The sequence below is a fragment of the Dama dama genome, chromosome 32 (assembly GCF_033118175.1).
Source record: "Dama dama isolate Ldn47 chromosome 32, ASM3311817v1, whole genome shotgun sequence".
NCBI classification, from domain to species: Eukaryota; Metazoa; Chordata; class Mammalia; order Artiodactyla; family Cervidae; genus Dama; species Dama dama.
The window spans coordinates 14,123,793-14,149,567 of NC_083712.1; the positions used below are offsets into that span (position 1 = coordinate 14,123,793).

The window sequence follows — 25,775 nt, forward strand, 5'->3', positions numbered from 1 at the left end:
CTGCTAAACTGATCCGAAATTACAATCACAATTGTAATCCACAGTTACAATCACAGTGTGATTGTCAAGAGGCTGGAATGAGATGACCCGGTGAAAGCACTGAGTGTCAAACCTGGCACCTAAGAAGCCCAGACAAAGTGTTAGTACTCTTTATTCTAGGTAGTGTTATTGTGATTATTACTACTACCACCAAACATATATCTTGCCTGAATGATAGGAATGTATAGAATAAGGAAATTAGGCTTCATTTCCCGTTTGGAGAAAATAAAAAACATGAGAAGTTCTCACGTCTGGGAAAATTATTTAATGAGGGCTTCTGCTGGCAAGAAGAAGGCTCTCGAAAGTCTGGAAACTACCCCAAACTGAAGAAATCTTGTTAATGGAAATCCTGGGAGGAAAAAGCTCTGTTTATTAACATTTTCATTATTCAGAATTGTAGACCTCAACACTAATTTACAATCTCAAGAATAATGAACATGATCCTGCCACTCCAGACGCAGTCCTCTGGAGGGTAATAGCAACTCAGAACCCACAGGAGAGTAATCAGCATGCCTTTGGCTACATTCTACCCTGTTTTCCTTTCTGACCCAGGGGACTTTTTTTTTTTTTCCATTTATTTTTATTAGTTGGAGGCTAATTACTTTACAATATTGTAGTGGTTTTTGCCATACATTGACATGAATCAGCCATGGATTTACATGTGTTCCCCATCCTGATCCCCCCTCCCGCCTCCCTCCCCATCCCATCCCTCTGGGTCTTCCCAGTGCACCAGCCCAGTTCTGATGGTGCTGTTCACTGCAGAATGGGACTTTGAATTTGATGGGTTTACATTCAAACTGGCCTGGAATTCTCTGAACTGTGTTGCTGCTACTTTGCAAGGCAATGGAAGGAGTGAATTCTGAAACCGTATTTGCTATAATGTCACAGCACAGTAATAAAACTGCATTTTATAGAATCAATCTTTGCTGCGAGAACATGTTTTCATGAGGACTAGTGCATTAACTTTTGTTCTAACATACAAAAGACTTTACATCTGAGTTGGAGTACAAAGCAGTTACATTTTTAGGGAGTTCATAATCACTAAAGTATCCATACTAAACATGCTAAAAGTATGTCTATATTCCTACTTTATGTTTTCCCTTAGAATCTGATAATTACTAAGATTGAAAAATTATTTGAATTGATAAAGTGTGATTCTAGGTAAAAATTCTCTATATGTAATAAAATATCCCATGATTATCATCTTATTTCTAGCTTTCCACTGCTAGTAATATGACAGGTATTTTGTTGTCTGAGCATTAAATAAATGAGCTACTCTTTTTTCTAAACTGAGGTATAATTGATATATATCATTATATCAGTTTCAGGTGTACAACATAATGGTTTGATATTTGTATATATTGTGAAACGGTCATTGCAATAAGTCTAGTTAAGATCTGTCACCATAAATTGTTATGAAATATTTCATAAACTATTTATTCATGTGTGGTGTTTATTGCCTTGAACAACAACATGTTTTACTTTCTAAACTAAACAGCAGTGGCCCTGTTTATAGAAAGGAGAGACGGATGGGTCTTATGGAAGTCTGATATATAAAGTGGACTCACTGGCTTTTCCTATTTCAGCCACAGTTTAATGTATCTCTCACTTATATTAAAACACTGACCATTTCCTCCTAATTCACAAAGAAAAATAACTCAGTAAAATTTCTTTGGTTTGGTTTAGATTAGTTAACTTGTCGATCTTGGATGGCAAAAACTGTCATTTTTTAGTGACATTAATGTCATTTAATGCCATTAAATGATAAAGACTGGGTGCCAGATTCATAATTAATACCCAGCAATCTTATTATCACATCATTATTGAGCACCATTGCATCAGAACATGCAAACGACTTTCACAATAGGCACCTTCTTGTTACCACAGTTCTTGTTTCGTTTTTATTTTTATTCAAAATACATTTGTTGAGGGTCTAATACATGTTAGTATTACACTCAACAATCTTGCTGTGAATTCCTTCTTAGTGGCTTAAAATTTTAAAAAATATGTATTGTTGTTTTGATTTCAACCTAGATGTTCTAATTATTGTTTGAAATTTAGAAGGGAAATTGAAATACGGAACTGCAAGAAACAAGGTTTTCTTAGTCTTTGGAAGAAGGTTAAAACAGATGATTACCCCTTGCTGATGCAGCTTTGAGATTACAGTGTATTTAACTTGAGAGTGACTCGTAAAAGGTAATTCATTTTTCATCTGAGTGCCTATGAACTTAAGCTTGATGTCTAAGAAAATCACACTTGGTTGAGCCATAGACTTTCTGGGGGAACTTCAGCAGATATGTACCTGGGTACACATAGTCTGGGTAAAAATAACATCTCAGATGTTAGCTGAACTGATAAAAAAAGAGTCAGCTGACTCTGACTCCAAGAGTCTCTAAGGACTATGTAAACACTGAAAAAGTTAGCCATGTATCAAATTTAATATTATGATATAATGAATAAATTCGGGCATAACGCAGACTCAAACTTCAGTAAAATGAATTAAATGGATCTATCAGTTCAGTTCAGTTCAGTCGCTAAGTCGTGTCTGACTCTTTGAGACCCTATGAACCATAGCACGCCAGGCCTCCCTGTGGGTATATGCAAACATATACCAAACATATACTGTTGGGTTCCACTCAGCACTGTCTATAAAGTCTCTTTCTCATCAATGTTTTACAGCTCAGCTTATAAAAATACTTAAAGTATTTTTTAACTCAGAGCTCCCTCATTTCACAAAAATATGTTTTCAATGACATTTCCTCATTGGGAATGGATTTGTAGAGTATCAGTTCAATCATGTCCCCATTTGAACAGCAAGAGGAAACAGCTGTAGATTTTAAGGCAGAAACATCTCTGGGTTTAGAGATCTGGTCATCCAGCAGTCTTGTTGGGTGAACGTGAGCTGAGGGTCATGGCCTCTGACAGTGGTTTCCAACCGTGGACACACAGTAGTATCATCTGGCAAATCTGAGAAAGAGATCAGGCTTTGCTCATGACAACTGTATCTGAATTTACAATATCTTTGCAGACAATTTTAATGGGCATCTGACATGAAGAACTACTGCTCTATGGGAATCAATAAAGCTCTCATGAGTACATTTGATGTGAAAACTTCTCTGATATTTTCCTTAGCCTCTTCAGGGTACCACACCTGAAGTCAAAAAAAAAAAAAAAAGCACAATTGGAATGATTTGCCAGAAATCCATGCCAATGTCAACAAAATAGCCAAATGTGTAGATGAGTGAGGGACTAATATGAACCAAATTTGAAATCAAGAGTTCGCAGATTCAGCACTATTGAAAATTTGGGCCAGAATATTCTTTGTTATGGATTGTATTGCAACATGTTTAACAACATCCCTGGTCTCTACTCAATAGACAATAGTTACATAACCAAAATTTCTGTGTCCTCTGGGGGGGAGAAGGCAAGGAGTGGGGAAACGGCATGTGGTTGAGAGCCACAGCTCTAATACGAAGCAAACGGACACCTGAATATGCTATCACTAAGAGTGCAAAATGAAACAGCACTAACAATATTGAACTCAGTAGGCTGTGAAAAACATACAGTGTAAAGTTTACTGAAGAAAAAAATTACTCACGTTATAATGTAAATTACTTGAAAATATGCAATCATCATTATTGTCAACGTATGGCCTAAAACTATCTTGGCACAAGTGGTGATCAGAAACTTGCTTTTAAAAAAAACTATTTGCCATGTTTATACCCATTTTATCCATAACTGTCAAGACGTGGAAGCAGCTAAAATGTCCTTCAGTAGCTGAATGGAGAAATAAATTGTGCTACATTCAGACGATGGAATATTATTCAGCTCTAAGAGAAATGACTTATATAAAGCCACAGAAAAACATGGAAGAACCTTAAATGCATATGACTAAGTGAAAAAAGTCTGAAAAGATTACATAACGTATGATTCCAACTATATGACATTCTGGAAAAGGCAAAACTATGGAGACAGTTAGAGGGCAGGTGGCTGCCAAGGGTGGAGAGAGGGGTGCAAACAGGTGGAGCGCAGGATTTTCAGGGCTGTAAAAGTATTCTGTTTTACGCTATAGAGGCAGATATGTGTCAGATACTTGTCTAAACTCACCGCATGTGCAACACCAAGAGTGATGTCTAGGGCAAATTATGGACTTTGGGTGATTATTATGCATCAGTGTCGGGTCATTGATTGTAGCAAATGTACCACCTGATGCAAGATTTTGAGAGTGAAGGAGGCTGTTTATATGTCGGGGTGGGGGATATTTAGGAAATTTCTATTAATATATTTTCTGTTCAATTTTTCTCTGACCCTAAAGTTGCTCTAAAAAATAAAATCTATTAAAAATATACTAATTGTAATGCTCTTCTTTATTACCTTGCATTGGTCTTATGCATTCAACAAATCAAACTAAAATGCTTCAGAATATAGTACAGGATTCATCATGAGTTTGCGGTTGCCCTATCTGACACTTGGATGATTGCAGTATTCTAAACAGTTCATTCTAATTTGCACCCTTCAGGTTACTTATAGAGCTTCTTTCTATTTTCCAAACCCTTGATCAAAATCCTTTACTTTTTAATTCATTAATAATTAAAACATCCCCTGTGTCAACAGTGTGTACTACATAAGGCCTTGGGTATATACTGGTCAACAACGTCTTTCAAAGATTTTAAGCACTCTCTGAACAAACACTGTAAGCCATCCATGTTCATCAATGTGCTCAGCATGTGTGTGCTTATGGAGGCTTTACTTTTTCAAGTGAAAGCAGAATTCAAATCAAATCAAATCAAATTTTATTAGAGATAAAAGCATCGCCAGCCTCCTTTCCAACAAATATTACCATAGAGGAAATTACCCTTTAGTGAATGCTATTTTATTGTCAGTTACTTTGTGAATATCTGAGAAATGGTCTTCTGACCAAGAATCCCAATATAGGCTTAGACATGGGCCTTCCTGGTAGCTCGGTGGTAAAGAACCACCTGTCAATGCAAGAGATGTGAGTTTAATCCCTGGGGGGTGGGACTTGGGGTGGGGAACATCCCTTAGAGAAGAATATGGCAACCCAATCCAGTATTCTTGCCCGGGAAATCTCATGGACATAGGAATCTGGCGGGCTACAATCCATGTGGTCGCAAGAGTTGGACACAACTGAGTGACTAAACCACCACCACAACCAGGCTTATTCATTCCTCAGTGAGCTTTTGATTTTTATATCCTTAATATATATCATCTCCCCATAAAGTAATTAAAAAACATAAACTATGGTTGCTAATCCTAAAATGAGAAAAAGAGATAAAGAAATTGAGTCTCAAAAATGTGGTAAATTTTCATGTTTTGTAAAACATTACTGGTTTACAGGCAAAGTCAGAAAGATGTAATTCCTTTTTTCCCTAAAAGAAATTATAAAATAAAAATCTTTTGTGTGGAGATTATTCCCAGTACAGTGGGCATGAGCCTTCTGATTGGAAAAGACAGGTATCTACTAAACAATAAGTATTGGCCAAAGACTATCTGTAATCCACAGTTATCACTGAATCCCCAATCCAGTAGCCTGTTTAAATTATAACTCTTACATGTATGGAAATATTTGGCACATTAAAATCAATCGAACCAATTTAAAAAAACATATTTCTATTTGCAGTGTCACCTGAACATATAAAATCGAGGTTACTCACAGCAGAAGCAGTTGCTGTGAGTGAATGGATTCAGATGCCACATTAGGATTCACAAAGTCTACGAACTGGAGGATATTTTCTATCCTTAAGGTGAATTTCTAGCTTTATTATAAAATTTGATTAAAAAATCTATATGTGAAAATGACTTCATTTAAACTAGAATATCTTTATAAGCAGAAATTGAAAATTCATTAGTTATAGATATATTTCCTTAGAACTTTTCAGTTTAGTTCAGTACAGCTGCTCATTCGTGTCTGACTCTTTGCGATCCCATGGACTAGAGCACGCCAGTCCTCCCTGTCCATCACCAACTCCCAGAGTTTACTCAAACTCATGTCCATTGAGTCAGTGATGCCACCCAACCATCTCATCCTCTGTTGTCCCCTTCTCTTCCCGCCTTCAATCTTTCCCAAGAACTTTTCAGTGGGCATCAAATTATAAAATTTAACTTTATATTAATTAAATAAAAAACAGGGCTTTAAATATTCTGTAAAAATGAAAACGGAATATTATCCTGCTATGTACAATTAATCTATGATAACTGTATTTTAACATATTTTCCCCCACATTTTATTTTATTTAGTTACTTTGGTTCCACTGCATGGCATGTGGTATCTTAGTTCCCTGATTGGGGATTTTACACTTACCCTCTGCAGCTGAAGCACAGAGTCTTAACCACTGGACCTCTAGGCAAGTCCATCAACAATTTATTCATTCTGTATAACTGAAAGTTTGTGCCCTTTGATCACCGTCTCCCCATTTCCCTACTCTCGGCCCCTGGCAACCACCATTCTACTTTGTGCTTTTATGTGTATAACAGGATTGCTTTTAATAGAACTATTTCATTTGGGAAGACATGAACCAGAGAGTGTTACTTCAGGTCTCTAGCTTCCTTTTTCAACAGTGTATTAAATGTACGAGAAATGATGTGATGAGAAAGCAGTCTCTGTAGTGTTCCTTCCCAAAGTCCAAAGCCCCAGTTCAAATCATGAGAAATACACCAGGCAGATTTCAATTCAGGTGCATTCTATAAAATGCCTAACTGCTACCCCCACAAAACTTTCTAGACCATCAAAAACAAGGAAAGTCTTGGGAAATGCACAGATCAGAGTAGCCTAAGGAGAGATGACTAAACTGTACCATGCTATCTGTACTCCCCGAGTGGGGTACTAGAAGAGAAAAAGAATGTTTGGTTAATAAAAACTAAGGAAACCAGCCTTGGAGGGAAAGTTATGACCAACCTACACAGCATATTAAAAAGCAGAGACATTACTTTGCCAACAAAGGTCCGTCTAGTCAAGGCTATGATTTTTCCAGTGGTCATGTATGGATGTGAGAGTTGGACTACAAAGAAAGCTGAGCGCTGAAGAATTAATGCTTTTGAACTGTGGTGTTGGAGAAGACACTTGAGAGTCCCTTGGACTGCAAGGAGATCCAACCAGTCCATCCTAAAGGAGATCAGTCCTGGGTGTTCATTGGAAGGACTGATGCTGAAGCTGAAACTCCAATACTTTGGCCACTTGATTCGAAGAGCTGGCTCATTGGAAAAGACCCTGATGCTGGGAGGGATTGGGGGCAGGAGGAGAAGGGGATGACAGGGGATGAGATGGCTGGATGGCATGAGTTTAGACTCGATAGACATGAGTTTGAGTAAACTCCGGGAGTTGGTGATGGACAGGGAGCCCTGGAGTGCTGCGGTTCATGGGGTCACAAAGAGTCAGACATGACTGAACAACTGAACTGAACTGAAGGAAACCGAAGCATGGACTTTAGTTAACAGTAATGTTTCTACATAGGCTCACTAGTCGTGACAAATGTACCATGCTAAAGTAAGATGTTAGTAGGGAAAACTGAGTTTGAAACTCTCTGTACCATCTTCATGGTTCTGTACATCTAAAACTATTGTAAAATTAAAAGTTTATTTTTGAAAAAATGCTTTAGGATTTTAAAAATATGTGTGTGCATTAATTACTTAATCATGTCTAACTCTTTGCGACCCCATGGACTGCAGTCCACCAAGCTCCTCCATTTGTGGGATTCTCCAGGCAAGAATACTGGAGTGGGTTGCCATTTCCTTCTCCAGGGGATCTCCCTGACCCAGGGATCGAATCTGGGTCTCCTTCATTGCAGGCAGATTCTTTACCATTTGAGCTATAGGGAAGTCCTTTAAAAATATAAGGAGCATTTCACAAAGCATTTCATGAATGTTATGAAATTATATCCTAGGATGATCTGATATATAGAGAAGTCTAATGAGAATTAAAATGCCACTGAATATACAAATGTAAAAAAGAACAATTTAGCAGAAGAGTATATTTCATGATTTGAATAATCAAAAGAACAAAAATGAACACAAAACAAAACCTTGGCTCAATATTTTTGAGAAGTTATTTTTATTTGAATTCAATTCCAACCACGACCTATGGTGACTGGAGAGGAAGCAGGATAATTCAGACTTTTTTTTTTTTCTTCCAGTTTTTGCTTTCTAGCAGTTTTAAGTATTTTGAATTAAAAATTCCAACACTAAATTTACTTTTTATAAGAAATTTTCCCATTCTGTTAATGTCATCTCTAAGGCTAACCGAAATTTTTTGTTCATTTTTATGCTCGAAACCTGAATAGAACGAGACCATGTTTTCTGTTTTTGCCATAATTTATGTACCAGCACAGTTAATGACTGCATGGTCACACTGAGATTGGTCCACTGTCCTGTATTTACAGTCCAGTTCTGAAACCATAAGTGCATGCATGAGATCTACTTCAGATACTTGCGGCAAATATTTCTAAATATTACCACTATGCTTGAAGCAGTTTATGTTCCCCCATACCCCTTTATGCCCTACTGAGAGAGTGCTAAAGTGTATTGCTATAATCTGAAAAAAAAATGATGTTGCCTTCTTGAGGTTAGATTTAGAATATCCTAGAGAGAGACTAAGCCTTATCTGAGGAACTTGGCAGTCTTGGATCAATGGTATCATTATTTTTTAAAATTCACTTTTGAAGACACTGAATTTAAGAGATAGACTAGAATGCAGAGTTCCTTGATGACAACTTTACTTAGAAACTTACCTTAAGACTCTTTTAGAGGTTGTCATCAAAATTGACTACTGAGTTATTTCACCTTGCACAGAGCATCCTTGTCTTATAAAAAGAGATAATTCATGATTTTGGATAAAAGTCAAGGTTAAAATGAGGACATCTCTGCCATGAAAGAACTTTCCAGTCACCAATGAATGATATCACTAAAATGTAAGGGGCTGGTGAATTATTAAAAACTCTCACAGCCAGATAATTCTCCTATGAAATTAGCCCAAATTAAACATAAATGACAAGGCAAATCTTGATTATGAGGTTAGTGAGGGACCCTGTGCCACAGGCTTGAATGCAAATCTGACTCCACTACCCACCATGTACTCATCTCTTGGTGGCAGATTCATCATCTGTGAAATAAAGGTAATTATTAATATTTACATCACAATAATACTGGTACCTACTCACATAGTTTGGAGGATTAAATATCCTAGTATTTCGTAAAGTCCCATGCATGGCAACTGGCATATATAAGTACCTAACAAACATTTCCTATTATTAATACTGGATTTATTATTAAAACTTAACTTAAAGTTAGGAAAATGAGCCATGAGTCATGAAACGCTCTGTAAAGGTAATTCTACAGAATATGTCTTATGAACACTAGTCTAATATGCTGCAGTCAAAATCTTTAAATATCTGAGGCTAATAGAAAAGATTAAAATAACAAATATAGCTGGTCTTCCTTTTTGACATCCTTGAATTTAACCAATGATGAATGGAAAATATTTTTTAAAATATGCCAGAAAGTTCCAAAAAGCAAAACTTGAATTTGCCACATGCCAGCAACTATTTTATAGCATTTATACTGACAATTACAGAGTTTATATTGTATTAGGTATTATAAGTAATTTAGAGATGATTTAAAGTATACGGAGGGATGTGTGTAAGGTTAAATACAACACTACACTGTTTTATATAAGAGATGCAAGCATCTGTGGGTCTTGGTCTCTATAGGAGTCCTGGGACCAATCCCCTCAGATACAGTGGATGACTGTAAATACACATGCTTCTTTACCTGTAAAATGCGGTAAAAAGTAACGGCTTATTTTTGTTACTTTAAATATTGTGTGTGCTTCCCAGGTGATGCAGTGGTCAAAAATCCACCTGCTAATGCAGGAGATACAAGAAACATGGGTTCAATCCCTGGATTGGGAAGATCCCCTGGAGCAGGAAATGGCAACCCACTCCAGTATTCTTGCCTGGGAAATCCCATGGACAGAGGAGCCTGGTGGGTTACAGTCCATGGGGTCGCAAAGAGTCGGACATGTCTAAGCACACACACACACACACACACACACACACACACACACAATGCAACATAAACACTGTGTGTGGCATACTGTTGCTGTTATAAGACTCTTGCTGTTCGTTATGAGTCAAAATTGTGTTCCTCTGAAATTCATATGATGAATTCCTAACCCCCCGTACCTCAGAATGTAACCTTATTTGGAGACGGGGCCTTTGCAGAGGTAAGCAAACTAAAAATGAGAATGCTAACCCAGTGTGACTGGGGTCTTCAGAAAGGGAAATCTGAGTAGCAGACATGTGGACCGAACACCAGGTAAAGATGAAGGCTGTGGTTGGGGTGATGCTTCTACAAGCTTGGATCGCCAAAGATCACCAGCGCCCACTGGAGCTTAGAGGAACAGAGCTTCCTCATGGCCCTCGGGAGGAACCAGTCTTGCTGACACCTTGATCTTGGACTTGAAGCCTCCAGAAATGTGAGACAATACGTTTTTGCCGTTTAAGCCATTCAGTTCATGGTACTTTGTTACGGCAGCCCTAGCAAATGAATGCATATACTTTAAAATTTTTTATTGTCTTATAGAATACTTAGAGCAGGTAGATTTATGGAAAATAAATATATTAATTTCCAAGGAAAGCATCACATTTAAGAATTCCGTTACTTCAAAGCTGTTGGGCTTAAAATTCTGATGTGTCAGAACTAGCATAGATAAAATTTGAACTCCATATTGCTGTCATAACGAGGAATTTTTAGAACAAGATAACTTAGTGATGGGTGTAACAAGTATCCCAAAATTTCAAGCTGTGAGCCACTGAATAGCTCCAAAGTTTCAACCGAATAAATGTATTTTTTGGTTTAAAAACTTAATGGGGAAGAAATTTAAAGGAAAGAAAATATTTCTATATTTATCAAATTTAAGTTCACATTTAATATATTCAGCAACATTTGACTTGTACTCATGTTGGTGCCATTTACTACTTAATTTAGATAAAAATTGTTACTTAGAAGAGTTAAATAAATTTTCACATGTTTTTAGTAAACTAGTGGTCCTCACCCCTAAAAGTTAATACCATGCTATTGTGTTTTATGTGCCTCACATTTAGAATTTCTAGGGACAGCATTAAAAATCTGAAATAAATTTGAAGTGGTCTTGATGCTGCATGACAGAAGTGCATAATGCAGGTCAAGTTATGTTTTCAAGAGATTCATCAGGAAAAGAGAATAGCATTTAGCATCTCCTATTCAGAGATGCAATGCCTCTTTAAAATAAACTGCATTTATGCATTGGGCACAATTCCATCTTGTGAGCAGAAATCAGTTACTAGTGACCACTTTACATTTTATACAGCATGAAAAAACAGGGGTAGAATAAAACTTTTCTTTCAGCACTAACTCTGAAAGCTAATCCTATAATATTATAATATGGTTGTTTCAAAAAGTTTTTTCCACCTGTTAATATCCCTCAGAATTCCAAATAGAAACTCATCAATATATTTTCAAAAAGACATTTGTAAAGCTAAGGAAGACTGATTAAACAGGCTAACAGGTGAACTCATAAAACAAATAGTAAACTGTAAGATACTATTTACCTACAAATTGGGGGGTGGAAAGCAGCAGAATGGAAACGAGAAAGCAAAAAACCTAAGCAGCAGGACACTGCGACTGATAAAACATTATTATTTTTCCCCTCTGAGTCCATGGAGCCCTGAGTCCTGCAGGGAGCTGGGTGAGCGGCGGGAAGAGAGGCTGGCAGGGCTGTGCCCTGCGCGGTCCGCAGCTGCTGCTGCCCACCTCCGGCGGCGGAGCTGGTCTCTTTCTGCAGGCGCTGGTCCCCCGCCTGGAGCCCGTGCTGGGACAGCCCAGGCCTGACTCAGCGCCCTCCCTGCTGCACTGATGCTTCTGCAAAACCCACAAAGCGCAGCTCTGCTTCTGCCCCGGTTCCGCTCCTCCCTGCGTAGGGGGGTGCTCCTGGAGCGTCTGGGCTCCGGTGTGGGTCCCCGCCGCCTCCCTCTGCGGGAGCCCACGCCGCTGCCGCCACCATTCCGGGCTGGTAAGTGGGACCGGTACTATTATAGAAAAAAATGTGGCTCCTGGGTTTGCTTGAAAAATCCTTATTTGAGATATCTTTGAAATGTTTGAATGGCAAGCAGATAATCATTCATGACACATAGGCGGTTTCTTCCAGGCCCTGCGTGCAATCCTATGCAGAAACTTCACAATCTCAATGAAACAACAGAATCAGTTGCCCTCTTCCTGGCACAAGTTCACTCCTCAATGGTAAAAGTGTGCTCAGAGACCCTTTTTCTCTGTGATTCTAGCGCTTCAGAATGAGGGACTCTTCGAGCTAGACTGCGCTTTAGAGATGATCTAATGTCTTTATGATATAAGAGAGAAAATTGTGCTCTGGAGGAGTTAAGTGATTTGCTAAGACAAAGAGTGGTGTTATAATGATACTGTCCTAATTATAAGAAAAAGTCTATCATTAATTGAACCCCTCATACTCTATTGGCACAGTATTTGTTGCCGCTTAGTGACTTAAGTCATGTCCGACTCTTGCGACCCCATGGACTGTAACCCGCCAGGCGCCTCTGTCCATGAGATTTCTCAGGCAAGAATACTGGAGTGGGTTGCCATTTCCTTCTCCAGGGCATCTTCCTCACCCAGGGGTCAAACTCACGTCTCCTGCATTGGCAGGTGGGTTCTTTACTGCTGAACCACCAGAGAAGCCCTTGGCAGAGGACAAGAGAACCTAAAATCACAATGTCCCTTCTTAATAAAGAAATCCCTTACGTATCACTAAAAATTGGCCCAGTGAATATTCATATCTTACTTATTAATCCAAGATCTTTAACTTACCTTCCTTTGGGTCTGTAATTTGATATTGCCGACCCTAACGCTGAGGTATTACAAAAACCAGTGTTCTCCAAAAGAGCCTTACAAGAAATTATTGCAGAGACAACAACAAATACCCATAACATGGGCAAACTATTTTCTCATGTTATTATCATTGTGGACACTGAGCGAATAATACAACTTTTATGAGCTGGTGGAAAAAACAGTTGGTGTTTTCGAACTTTTCTGTAAGACTGAAATAAATGACACCATCCTTATTAGAGACACCTTACATAATAGGAAATATATGCTGTAATTAAATATATATTCTCATATAATATTAGGAAATAAGAAAAAATATGTTAGTTAAAAATGGAAGCTCCCAAGTTTGTGAAAATTATTCTGCACAAACATATGAAAGTACTTTAAAGCATATTACTCTTAATTTTCATGTCATGTGGTTAAATTTTCTGCACGGCATTATCTCGACTATAAGTTTGATTTACCATTAAATATCAATAAAAATTTAAAACCTAAATAAGTATAATATATGGTAATTCTTACCTTACATCAAAACTAAACAGAAGTTGCAGTTTCCACCCAAATTTACAGTAAAATATAGAAACATATATTTAAGGAGGAGAAACACATTTATCTATAAATTGCAGACGGATTTGTCTATTATTCTAAACATTGTATGGGAAGCCCAGGGTCATTTGGAAAAACAAAATATAAATCAGTCAACAGTTTGCTGCCTCCAGAAGCAAAACGAGTTGTATTGCACATGATTTGAGAATTTGAACCTGAATTTTCACATGTAATAATCTTAAATTAGAAAATAATATCATTAAAGATTTTAAATAGCCATCACAGGAGGGAATGTTACTGTGTTAAAAAAAATATATATATTACTTCCATTTCTGGCAGATGAACACAAACACCAGAGTGCTACTGAAATAAACCCACATGAAGCTCTGAGCGCAGACAGAGAACGTACCCACGCGCTCACGCATCTGCCGCAAGTGGTGATTTTGAAATCCCCGTAGAGATCTTTGATAGCCCCGGTCGTGAAGAAGCCTTCCACCATCAGCAGAATGCCGTACACAAAGAAGGCAGCTGCAATTCCGTAGATGACATACTTGAAGATGTCAATCCTGGAAGGAAAGAACAAGTGATTTAGTTCAGCAACTCTTCACAGCTGATCCACAGCAGCGGACGCCCACGTGCTCAGGGTCCTTTGGAACGAAAGCTATGGAATATTTATGTTCATGATGAAGGCTGGATTTTTAAAACACTTTTCTTTATATGCCTAATGCTTGTACATTTTCTTCTGCCACTTCCAGGATTTGTTGGTTCCTCTTGTTTCTAAGTTTCTTCCTCTTCCACTGCACCACCCCCTCTCCCCTGGTTCACACCAAGGTAGCCCTGGGTGAGCAGTGGATCATACTGGACTTTGCTGAGATGAATTTGATAAGTAGGATAATTACCATATACTTTTAAAAAAATTATGACAAAATAGCAGATACAAAGGTTTAGGTATACAACACTTGAGTTTTTAAGACGTTATGACATTACAAGAGGAAGAAAGCTTTATGGCTAATGATGCATTCGTTTCTGATAAAGTTACAATGTCATATTTTTCTTATAGTCAATTGTAATTATGTTTTATTTCACACTTACTGTGATGGTTTCATCACTAATAGTTTTTGTTGACAATAATGAAAAATTATGGTTTTATAGCTAAGTTATAATTTTGACAATTAAACTTTTAAGGTAGAATCACTAATGGAATATTATGTAATGGGATTAACTGGGCCTGAGCCAAATTATAGAATAATTCCACAGAGAAATGGGAAAGTATTTTTTTCTCTTCTGACAATTGAGTGCCCATGTATTGAAGGGGGAGAGAAATACGTATTGTCTATAAATTGCAGATGGATTTTGTTGTTGTTGTTGTTATTCTAGATATTGTATGGGAACCCCCAAACCCTTTGGAAATTAAAAAATCATAAATTAATCAGTTTTTCTGCCTCTAGAACTAGTAGTTGTGGAGCTATAGTCTGTGGACCCATAGTATGAGGAGCGATATACATATTAGCTGCAGTTCTGTGTTTGTGGTCTTCATATCCATTTGAAAGAGAATTTCTCTTTATTTCACTGGCCAAACTTGATTTTTACTCTCCTCAATAATTAAAGTGAGTGTAACAGATAGGGTGGCAAGAAATGAAGGACAGATGCTGTTGAGTTTATACAAAGGGGGAAAGAGTGAATAGGAAGCTCGCTTACACTGATGGAGCATTAGAAACTGAATGCTATGACAATTTAAAAAAAATATATGTAATAGCATAAATGAACTTGTTGCATGTAAAAATAGCAAGAAGAGTTTGCTAACATTCAGTGTACCAGAGCGATGGTTTAGTGACTGATTCCCACTGTCCGAAAAATCTAAGTATTCCACAATTCTCTTTGTCATGGGCAATGAGGCAGATGACGTGAATTGCATCAGCCTGATGCAATTGCATCATGCGTGTGAAACAATCTGAGGATTTCAACATTCAGATCCCATTTGACATCACTAACACTTTGAAGAGTTTAGTTAAACCAAACTTGTATGGGTTTGTCGATACAATGCTTAGGTTAAAATAACCTATTTTGAAATATATTTTAATTTTTATTTGAGAATGAATTCACACTTAAAAGAAAAGTTGCAGAAAATGAATAGTACAAAAAATCCTGTAAACCCTTGATCTACTTCATGGCATTTTCCCTCATTTACCTTGTGTTTTTCTCTTTTGGGATAATTTTATCTGAATGAGGGAAATTCTCTGAAGTACAATGATCGATCTTAAGAAATAGAATGTTTATAAAATAGACAGCCAGTGGGAATTTGCTATATGAAGCAGGGAGCTCAAACCCAGTGCTCTGTGATAAACTAGAAGGATGGGATGGGATGGAAGGTGGGAGGGAGACTCAAGAAGGAGGGGACATATGTATACCTATGGCTGATTCATGTTGATTCATGGCAGAAACCAAGAGAATATTGTACAGCAATTATCCTCCAATTAAAATGAATTTTAAGAAGAAATATAATGTTGATAGAGTACTTGTGTCAAATCTATAATTTGTATTCTATATACAATTCTATATATAATTTTTATTAACTGGACTGACCCATAGCATTTCCCCCTTGCAACGTGGGATCCAGTCCAGAGGTAAGTACTGCATTCATTTGCCATGTTTCTCCCTAGAGTCCTTTAGCTCAGAACACATCTGCAGCCTGTCTTTGTCTTTGGGACATTAACATTGCTGAGGAATACAACCCACTTCCTCCTTCCTAAATACACTATTCTTCATCTGGGGTTTATCTGATGTATCCTCATGGTTAGATTCGGATTATTCATTCTTGGCTACATACTAGGTAGGTGATAACTCTGTCCATCTGATACTATAAAATTAGTAGTAATGCTGTTTATCATTTAGTTGGTGATATTTGATTTCTGTACTGACTTCTGAGTTCTTCTCAAAACATCCTCTGCCTGTCTCTCATAAGGATATATGGGATTGCTTTTAGTGCCTACCTGAATACTGCAGGATAATTTTCTCTTCCCAAGATCTCTAACTCAAAACCATTTACACCATATAAGGCAAAATTCACTATTTTTGCCACATAAAGTAATATTTATAGGTGTTAGGGATTAGGAAGTTAGTGTATTTAGAATGAAGCATTTGTTTTTTAATGTATTGCAGTAGCCAAGATTGCTTTTTTTCCCTCTTGTAACAACTGTTGCCTGTAAAAACTTTTTCTAGGCATAAAAATATAAGTAACTTTTAGAGATATATGAGCAAAGTAAATATGCCTGTACAGTTCTTTCTGGAGGTACTTCTGATCCCCTCTATTTTTACTGTGAGAAGGATCCATGTGGGCATAAGCAGCAACCTGGGACATGAGAATATGTACGCACCGAAAGGCAAAGCATCTTCCTGGATTCAGAGACTAGAGATCATTTTTACAAAATCTAAAATGTGCACCCTGACAACCTCTTACTGATTGTCTTTATTTCAATCTGTGTGTTATTCCAGTAAAACCACTGTGTTCCCTAAAAGATCCTAAGAAGTAGAATGGGTGCATTTTTCATAATGGAGTAAGCGTCACAGTCCCAAACCCAGGATACCACTCACTGAGGCATTCCAATTCAGTCACAAGAAAACCGTGAATAATCTCTGCTTCTGTTCCACACTGTTTTGGATGGACTAGCCCATCAGAGGTCATCCTGTGTTATATAATCACAAGGTCCTAGTGATCAGTGAACCAGGGGTGCAGGAAAGTCAGGGTCAGATGCAGAGAGAAATCTGAAGACGCTCCACGGCTGGCTTTGAAGAGGGAAGGGGGCCCTGAGCCAAGGATGCAGGTGCCCCTGGAAGCTGGAGCAAGTGAGAACGTGGATTCTCTCCTGGAGCCACCAGATGGAGCGCGGTCCTGCCAATCCCTTGATTTGACCCCATTTCAATAAGCCCAGTGAGATCCATTTCAGACTTCTGACCTCAAGAAATGTTAAAAAACAATAAATGTGTTTTTCTAGTCCACTGGATTTGTTGTAACTTCTTATAGCAGTAATAGGAAGCTACGCTCCACTCTTACAAACATCATTTAAGATAAATCCTTGGGCAGTGTAGGTCATTTCTCTGGGATAAATTCCTAGAAATTTTTACGGTATGTATTGTGAAAATAGTGTCCAGAAAGTTTGTGCCAAAATAAAAATTCATGGATAACTAGTAAGAGGGTCTATTCTCTGTTTCGCAATACTGAGAATTACCATTTAACTTTTCTAATAAACTGATAGTTTAAAAGCAATGGCATTATCATTTTAATTAATTTTCTTGGTTTAGTGGTATGGATAAACATATATTTACAAGCTATTAGTCATTTGTATTCTATAAGAAACATGTTTTTATATTTTGCCAATTATTCTACTAGAATATGTATCCTTTTCTTGAATTTATTCTATTAAATCTAGGAAATCTTGTAAGTGGTAAATATATTTCTCAGCTTTTAAACACCTTTTAACTTTTTATAATACTTTAATGAGTCAAATTTAATTTTTATTATCTCGAATCTATATATTCTTGTAATTTCTTGTATTGTTTACATACTTCTTGCCCCTTAAATTTTAAATCTATACTTAAATCTGTGTGTGTGTGTCAGTTGCTCAGCTGTGTCTGACTCTGTGATCCCTTGGATTGTAGCCCACTAGGCTCCTTTCTCCATGGAATTCTGCAGGCAAGAATACTGGGTGGGTTGCCATTCCTTTCTCCAGGGGATCTTCCTGACCCAGGGATCGAACTTGTGTTTCCTGCATTGCAGGAAGATTATTTACTGTCTGAGCCTCCAGGGAAGCCCCATTTAAATCTGAACTTTTACATATTAGTTTACTCTTAAAGTTTAACTTTAAATCCATCTGAAAAATTTCTGGTAAAAATGTGAGTAGGAACATAATTTTGTATGTACTTATAAGTACTTATAGGTATGTCTGTGCTAACGCCATGTGGTATCAATTATTGCAGCTTCTCAGCTTTCTCTACTTCATTAACCTGATGCATCCTCGAAATCAGCTCAAGTACTAATTACCATTATCTGATTCATATCTGTTGGGTCTAATGTTTCTGAACTGTGGTGTTGGAGAAGAGTCTTGAGAGTCCCTTGGACAGTAAGGAGATCCAACCAGTCCATCCTAAAGGAGATCAGTCCTGAATATTCATTGGAAGGACTGATGCTGAAGCTGAAACTCCAATACTTCGGCCACCTGATGCGAAGAACTGACTCATTTGAAAAGACCCTGATGTTGGGAAAGATTGAAGGTGGGAGGAGAAGGGGGAGACAGAGGACGAGATGGTTTGATGGCATCACCGACTCAATGGGCATGAGTTTGAGTAAACTCTGGGCGTTGGGTGATGGACAGGGAGGCCTGGCGTGCTGCAGTCCATGGGGTTGCAGAGTCAGACACCACTGAATGACTGAACTGAACTGAACTGAGTCTAATGTGGATGGCACTTTGCTAACGTAGCTTTCCTATGTCAGTACAAGAGGAAAAATAATTTATCCTGTTCCACTTTGTGTTCCTAAAGATTAGCACAGTGATTTGCACAGAGTATAACCCTGTATATTTGCTAAATGAATTAATTAAAAAACAAACCAGACTAAAGACTGTCTTGAAAAAAAATGTGAATATTTGAAAAGAGGTACATGGTAGAAGTATAATAAATTCAAGGAGTTTTAAATCTATTTCCATACTTGATATTTGCAATAACCCAAACAGCAAAATAAACACTAATCCTAAAATAACTGTTCTTGAATATAGAAGACTGAGGTTTAGCAAGTGAATATAGATTGTAACGTGTAATAGGTAAATATAGACTTTATTTTCTTGAGCTCCAAAATCACTGTGAACTGTGACTGCAGTCATGAAATTAAAAGATGCTTGCTCATTGGAAGAAAAGCTATGGCAAACCTAGACAGCATATTAAAAAGCAGAAACATTACTTTGCCTACAAAGGTCTGTATAGTCAAAGCTATGGTTTTTCCAGTAGTCATGTATGGATGTGAGTTGGACAATAAAAAAGGCTGAGCACTGAGGAACTGATGTCTTTGAACTGTGGTGCTGAAGAAGATTCTTGAGTTCCTTGGACAGAAAGGAGATCAAACCAGTCAAAGTTCAAGGAAATCAGTCCTGAATATTCATTGGAAGGACTGATGCTGAAACTGAAGCTCCAACACATTGGCCACTTGATACGAAGAGCAGACTCATTAGAAAAGACCCAGATGCTGGGAAAGATTGAGGGCAAGAGGAGAAGGGGACAGAGGATGAGATGGTTGTATGGCATCACTGACTTGATGGGCATGAGTTTGAGCAAGCTCAGGGAAATGGTAAAGGACAGGGAAGCCTGGTGTGCTGCAGTCCATGAGGTTGCAAAGAGTTGGACAGGACTGAGCAACTGAACAACAGAGATTGAAAGCATCTCAGTATTGGAGGTTCATTACTAGCCTTGTCTAAGCACATTCACTGACAGCAAATCACTACATTCTAAGGAGCCCATGTGTTCTTTAGAAAACTCTGACTTCTGAAAACGCTACCACTTCTCAGCCACTATGTGACCTTGGATGTACTGCCTGGTTTAATCATACCCAGGAGTTACTGGTACACATCTTCCCTCTGTGTTTTCATGAACTGTTTGCCAATAGGAAGAGGGTTTGAATTCATTCGCTAGCTTCAAAGGGCTTAGGATAAGGGATTTTAGTTATTTGAAATATGAAAAGAGAGAATTTGAGCACTTGCTTTTATTCCAATCTAAATGGCATTCTTCTCATGCCAAAGATGCATTATTGATTTCACATTTCACTCCCAATATAGGAGATCAAAGGTTAAAGTTCCAAAGTTAGCATATGACCTCTGATTTTTCTGCTGCACCCGCGTATGTGCAACCCTGTGGAACTTTCATCAAGGTTTGTGCTCTATAAAGGTTTGTTGTCTAAATGTCAGCTAAACATGCTGGCAACTGGTTTTCAGTAGATTTATACAGTCAATCATTCTGTGCCACTTATTAAGCTTCTTATTTCTTCCAAACTTCTATAACTAAAAGTTAGCACTTTGGATGTAGCCTAAATATAGAGGATCTGTAGATCTTAAAGACATCTGCGGTAGCTTAAAATAATGCACAGTGAAAACATATTTTGTCCAGTGTAGGCTGAGATAAAACTAAAAAGAAAATGTCAGTATTGTCACATTAAAATATATCTGTGGAATCATTTGCTTAAGGCTCTTTGCAAACCAAAATGTAATAATCCAAAGCATTTTCAGATAGTTTAATTATATTCCAAATGATGAGTATCATTCATAAACTTTCAAGGATCAATTCATGTTATATACCTAATTCAGTGTTAATCAATAAACTGTCTACTACAGGCTTAAAAAATTCAATTTAATGGATACCGCTGAATTTTCAGAATTTGTAAAATAAAGTTACACTGGGAAATACAAGGGGTATAATTTCCTTATTTCTTTTTTCATTATTTTTAAAATTTTCTATTTATTCATTTCCATTTGTCAGTGACATTGACGAAGTTCTAAATTGATGCTTCGGAGTTAGGGGCTATTTTAAAATAATCTACCTTCCTATCTGAGTGTCTAATCAACAGCTACCTCCTTTTAATCATTATGTGTGTGTATGGTTTGGGGGTGGGGCATTATCACACACATGTTTTGTTATGTTTCTTATTTTATGACCAATCTGTCTCCAATCTTAAGTGCCAATATATTTTAGATAAACATGAATTATTTCAATTTTTCCTGAAAATTTTGTTATCATTATGTCCAAGGGGACATGCTTTTCACCCTCCCTAAAAGTATTTTTTCTTCTGTAAAATACTGCCTCGCGTATCTCTAGACCCGTTTATTTAACACACAGCATTGAGCACATACGCTCTCAAAATGAGAGGCGATACCAGAATGACCTACATGGTAAAGACGTCCAGTGTATCTCCAGCAGTCCTGGCCATCTCAAAGTAGGTTTGCAGGATGTTGACAGTTCCAGAAAGTGCTTCATGACCACATCCACAGAACAGGGCGACCCCAGCATACAGCAGGATGGTGGCGATCAGAGAGGCGTAGGGAATGCCGCCCAGGCATTTAATACAGCACTCAAAACACCCTGCAAAAGACCAACAGAAAAAAAAAAATTAGAAATTAATATTCCGTGTTAATCTAATGAAACTTTTTCCCAAAGGAATATGGAGCATATTATGTATTGCATTTATAGATGACATCAGATCAACCACACAAATCCAGTCCTATGGTGTCCTGGAAAGTATAAAAATCAAATTTCTTAACTAGCAACCATCCTCCACAGGCAAGAGAAGGCTTACTTCTGCTGGGGGTTTCCTCTTCTACCCCAAAATTACAGAAGCCCTTCCTCCTTAAATCAGATTTCCATTTTTTTTTTTTTTTTTGGCTGCTCCACAAGGTATGTGGGATCCTAGTTTCCCAACCAGGGATTGAACTCACGCCCCCTGTGTTGGGAGTGCAGAGTCTTAGCCACTGAACCGCTAGGGAAGTCCCAGATTTCCTATAATAATTAATCTTCACTATACATGCATATCATTCTATCTTGACTGTATTGCTCTCAAATTTTACATTTTGGTTTTTATTTCCATGACATTTATTCTTTTCAACTCCCTGGGCCTGTTTCTTTTACACAGTGAGTCAAAACCTGTTAGTTGTGTGTGAATCCAATTTAGTGAACGTTGACCAGCATTTATTAAAAGTGAAAGAAAATGCAGGAAGGCACTGCATGTAGGAAGGCACATTACTTCTGAATCACTTTGAGTTTAGAAAAGAGAGACCTGAATGGGTTAGGGACTCCACCCTTCTGTGTTTTAGGGTGAGGTTATTCTTCTGAATTAATCATTTGTAAAAGAGTGACAATAAAATGGACTCAAATGGTTCTTGTGAGCATTAAATGAGCTAACAGAAAACAGTGCATGACACAGACTAACTAATCAGTAAATGTTACATCTATCATTATTGGATATATCTGTTAACTATTATACAGATTAATTATTATTATGTTGTAATATGGTTTCCAAAAATCGTTTGACCACAGTAATTATTTTTGCTTTTAGAAGTTTCATCATTTTAGTCTTCCATTTTCAAAAGATGGCCTTAAACTAGTCTGAAACATCACTTAACCTTGGTTGTTGATATTCAAAATAAGTATCAGAACTCTCTAGTCAAGTCAGATATGTTCTTCTAAGGCATTAACTAGAAATGCCTAGGTATATATGTTTTGCCACAAGAAATACTGATGAGATACTGTTTCTCAGCCACTGCTGAGAAACGGAAGTTCAGGTTAGATGGGCAGCAAGCACAGAGGAACTCTATCAGTTTCACCTCTGTTCCCCACTGCTTCTCCACACATATCCTATTTCAAAAAGTTCCTCCGACCTATCGTCTTTTGGAAATTTTGGATCAAATTTCCTTCTGTAATGCTGAAACCCCTCTAACTCTCTCCATGTTATTGACTTTTCATCTCTTCAGAAACTAATAACAAATAATATTGGAAAATGGGTTGTTATGTACTGTACTTCATTCATGGGAAGATCTGTGTTGTTTTATCTATAATGTGTATATGTTTATAAGCTACATATGAACCATGCAGTGATTGCAAAGTTCCTGTGTGGGGTAACTTTACATTCAGAGGGGGGCTAGTCTGCGGTTTTAGTGTTCATTGAACTAGCCTCCTTAAGAGAATTATGGATCATCTTATCTGTCCCACGAGAGGTTAAAAAAAGAAGTTTGAACACCTTCCCACTTCCACAGCTCTTGCTAGCACAGGCAAAATTATTTCCTGAACATTCCTCCCCAGACACACATGATACACACAACACGCATGTGCATGCAATCACAACACACATGTGCATGCACACACATATACACACACAATGTGGTTAAGTAGAAAAGGTTAGAACATCTTGCCACCTCCTGTGATAGGAAGAAATTTCACTGGTAGTTGGGTGAGACCAGTGTGTGGAGTATCTGAATGTCACTGAACACAGTTTTGAGCAGAGATTAACAGGGTAGCAAAAAAGAAACAAAAAATCTTTGGACTGTTTAAAAATAAAGAAAAATCCTAAAATTGGTACCAACCCAAAGAAGAGCTACTCAATTTTGGCAAGTGTCCCCAAAAGCCCCATGATCTCAAATCCTTGTCCTTTGTACTTTCTCTCCCGATTTTTCTTGAAGGATCTAAATGTGTGGCATTTCTACTGCAGACACTGAGGTGTCTGATTAAAGTATCCACGAAACCCTTAGGAACAGGAGTCAAATATACAGGAAAGAGTCCAAACACCAAATTCATAGATAGGAATTACCTTTGCTGATCCTACACCTCAAGCTTCTAAGAGAGTAAAGATAAATTGTGACAGTCTCAGGATCAAAGGGAGTGGTAAGTCCACTGGTGGTCACCAGACTGTCATGAGTAACATGGAAACTCTCAATACCATATGCAAAATAGATAGCAAATGGGAATTTGTTACATGACTCAGGAAACTCAAACAGGGGCTCTGTAATAATCTAGAAGGGTGGGATGGGAGGGAGATGGGAGGGAGGTTTGGGAGGCAGGGGACATGGGTGTACCTATGGCTGATTCTTGTTGATGTCTGACAGAAAACAATAAAATTCTATAAAGCAATTATCCTTCAATTAAAAAATAAAGTGGCAAAAAAAGAATTTCTGATTAATTTTGTTACTAATTCCGGTCAGTTTCTGCTTATTTCATGTTTTCTCTGTTGGACCAATTCTAGCCTACAAGCAACCAAGCCTGGTTGCCTAGACTCTATATATATGGTGGGAGGGGAAATGCTCTTTGTGCCATAGTCTGTGTAGTATAAAGTATAAAGTGAAAGTGTGAGTCGCTCAGTCACGTCTGACTCTTTGCGACCCCATGGACTGTAGCCCACCAGGCTCCTCTGTCCATGGAATTCTTCAGGCAAGAACATGGGAGTGGGTAGCCATGTCCTTCTCCAGGGAATCCCCACCCAGGGATCGAATCCAGGTCTCCAGCATTGCAGGCAGATTCTTTACCATCTGAACCACCAGGGAAGCCCAAACATTAAGTATAGCTTTCATTGAAAACTGCCTTTTAAATTTAGGAAAACATGAGAGAAATTTCAATACTGAGTAAGCCCAAATCGACAAGCCTGAGTTAACGGGCATTTCCAGATGAGCTTAAAATCTCCAAATTAAACAAGTATTTCTTTAACTTTCTATTTAAATGCTGTCACTTAAATCCCTCAGACTGACGATACCCTTATGGATAAGTACCAATTCCTCTAAACCTCCTTTACCGTCAGATCAGGTTATGAATTCATTCAGTCCTGTGAAGTGAGAGTCACTCAGTCGTGTTCGACTCTTTGCAACCCCATACACTATACAGGCCATGGAATTCTCTAGGCCAGAATACTGGAGTGGGCAGCCTTTCCCTTCTCCAGGGGATCTTCCCAACCCAGGGATCGAACCCAGGTCTCCCGCACTGCAGGCAAATTCTTTACCAACTGAGCTACTAGGGAAGCCCCATTTTCAGTCCTGATCCTCTGCAAAACTTTTACTCAAAGTAAGAAACTTTTAATGCACATTTTGCACTCGTAATGGGCTGGGTTCTGATCGCCCCACTCTTCTGAGACCTGAGTTGCCTATTGGCTTTTAAAGGCGGCTTTCAGAACTCCCATCTGGGGAAGCAGTGCACCATTTCTGTCCAGCTGCCAGAATCCCACGTAGCTGCTGGCAGGGGAGCTTCTTTCCTCCCACAGAGAGAAGCAGCCTTGGCAGAGCAGCAGAGTTACCATGGCAACTGTGCTCCGGGGCCCAGGAGATGCTCCCAACAATCATCTTCTGAGGCTGAGGATTCTGCTGCCACCATTGCCATGTTTCTTACTGTGCCTCCAATGAGAAAGCACGCTCTTAAATGATACCAGGGAAAGCAGAGTAGGTGGAGGGCTGGCACTGGGGAAAATACCTTTTCTTGAAAACTCTATTAAAACAATAAAATGACTTTCCCAAGGAAACATTTCCAATATTAGATATGATGAAAGTAGGGCCACTGATTCTCAAACAGAGCTGATGGTTGAAATCCTGAACCCAGAATTTACATGCTGTAGACATACCTGTATACACAAACAAGCATTTCTACAAGAAATCTAGTTCCTGTTTTTTGTATTTTCTCATAATGAATTAATGCTATGTTCTTACTGTCACATAGAAGAAGAAATTACTAGACTTTCTTTTCAATACACTCTGAAATATTAGCAACTGTATCAAAATTTCAAAGAAGATAAAAGCTGT

The 25,775-nt window shown here is 38.0% G+C and overlaps 1 protein-coding gene across 5 annotated transcripts in view; it reads right to left on the reverse strand.

Annotated features, from left to right (window-relative positions):
* Positions 1 to 25,775, reverse strand: part of GPM6A (glycoprotein M6A) — a 257,112-nt gene that overhangs the window by 15,989 nt on the left and 215,348 nt on the right. For all 5 annotated transcript variants that reach the window (XM_061134614.1, XM_061134617.1, XM_061134613.1 and 2 more), the window contains 2 exons: positions 21,396 to 21,588; positions 13,883 to 14,039 (listed from right to left, as the gene is read on the reverse strand). In XM_061134614.1, coding sequence (XP_060990597.1) covers positions 13,883 to 14,039; positions 21,396 to 21,436 — 198 coding nt within the window. In that variant the 5' untranslated portion in view covers positions 21,437 to 21,588. The remainder of the gene's footprint in view (positions 1 to 13,882; positions 14,040 to 21,395; positions 21,589 to 25,775) is intronic.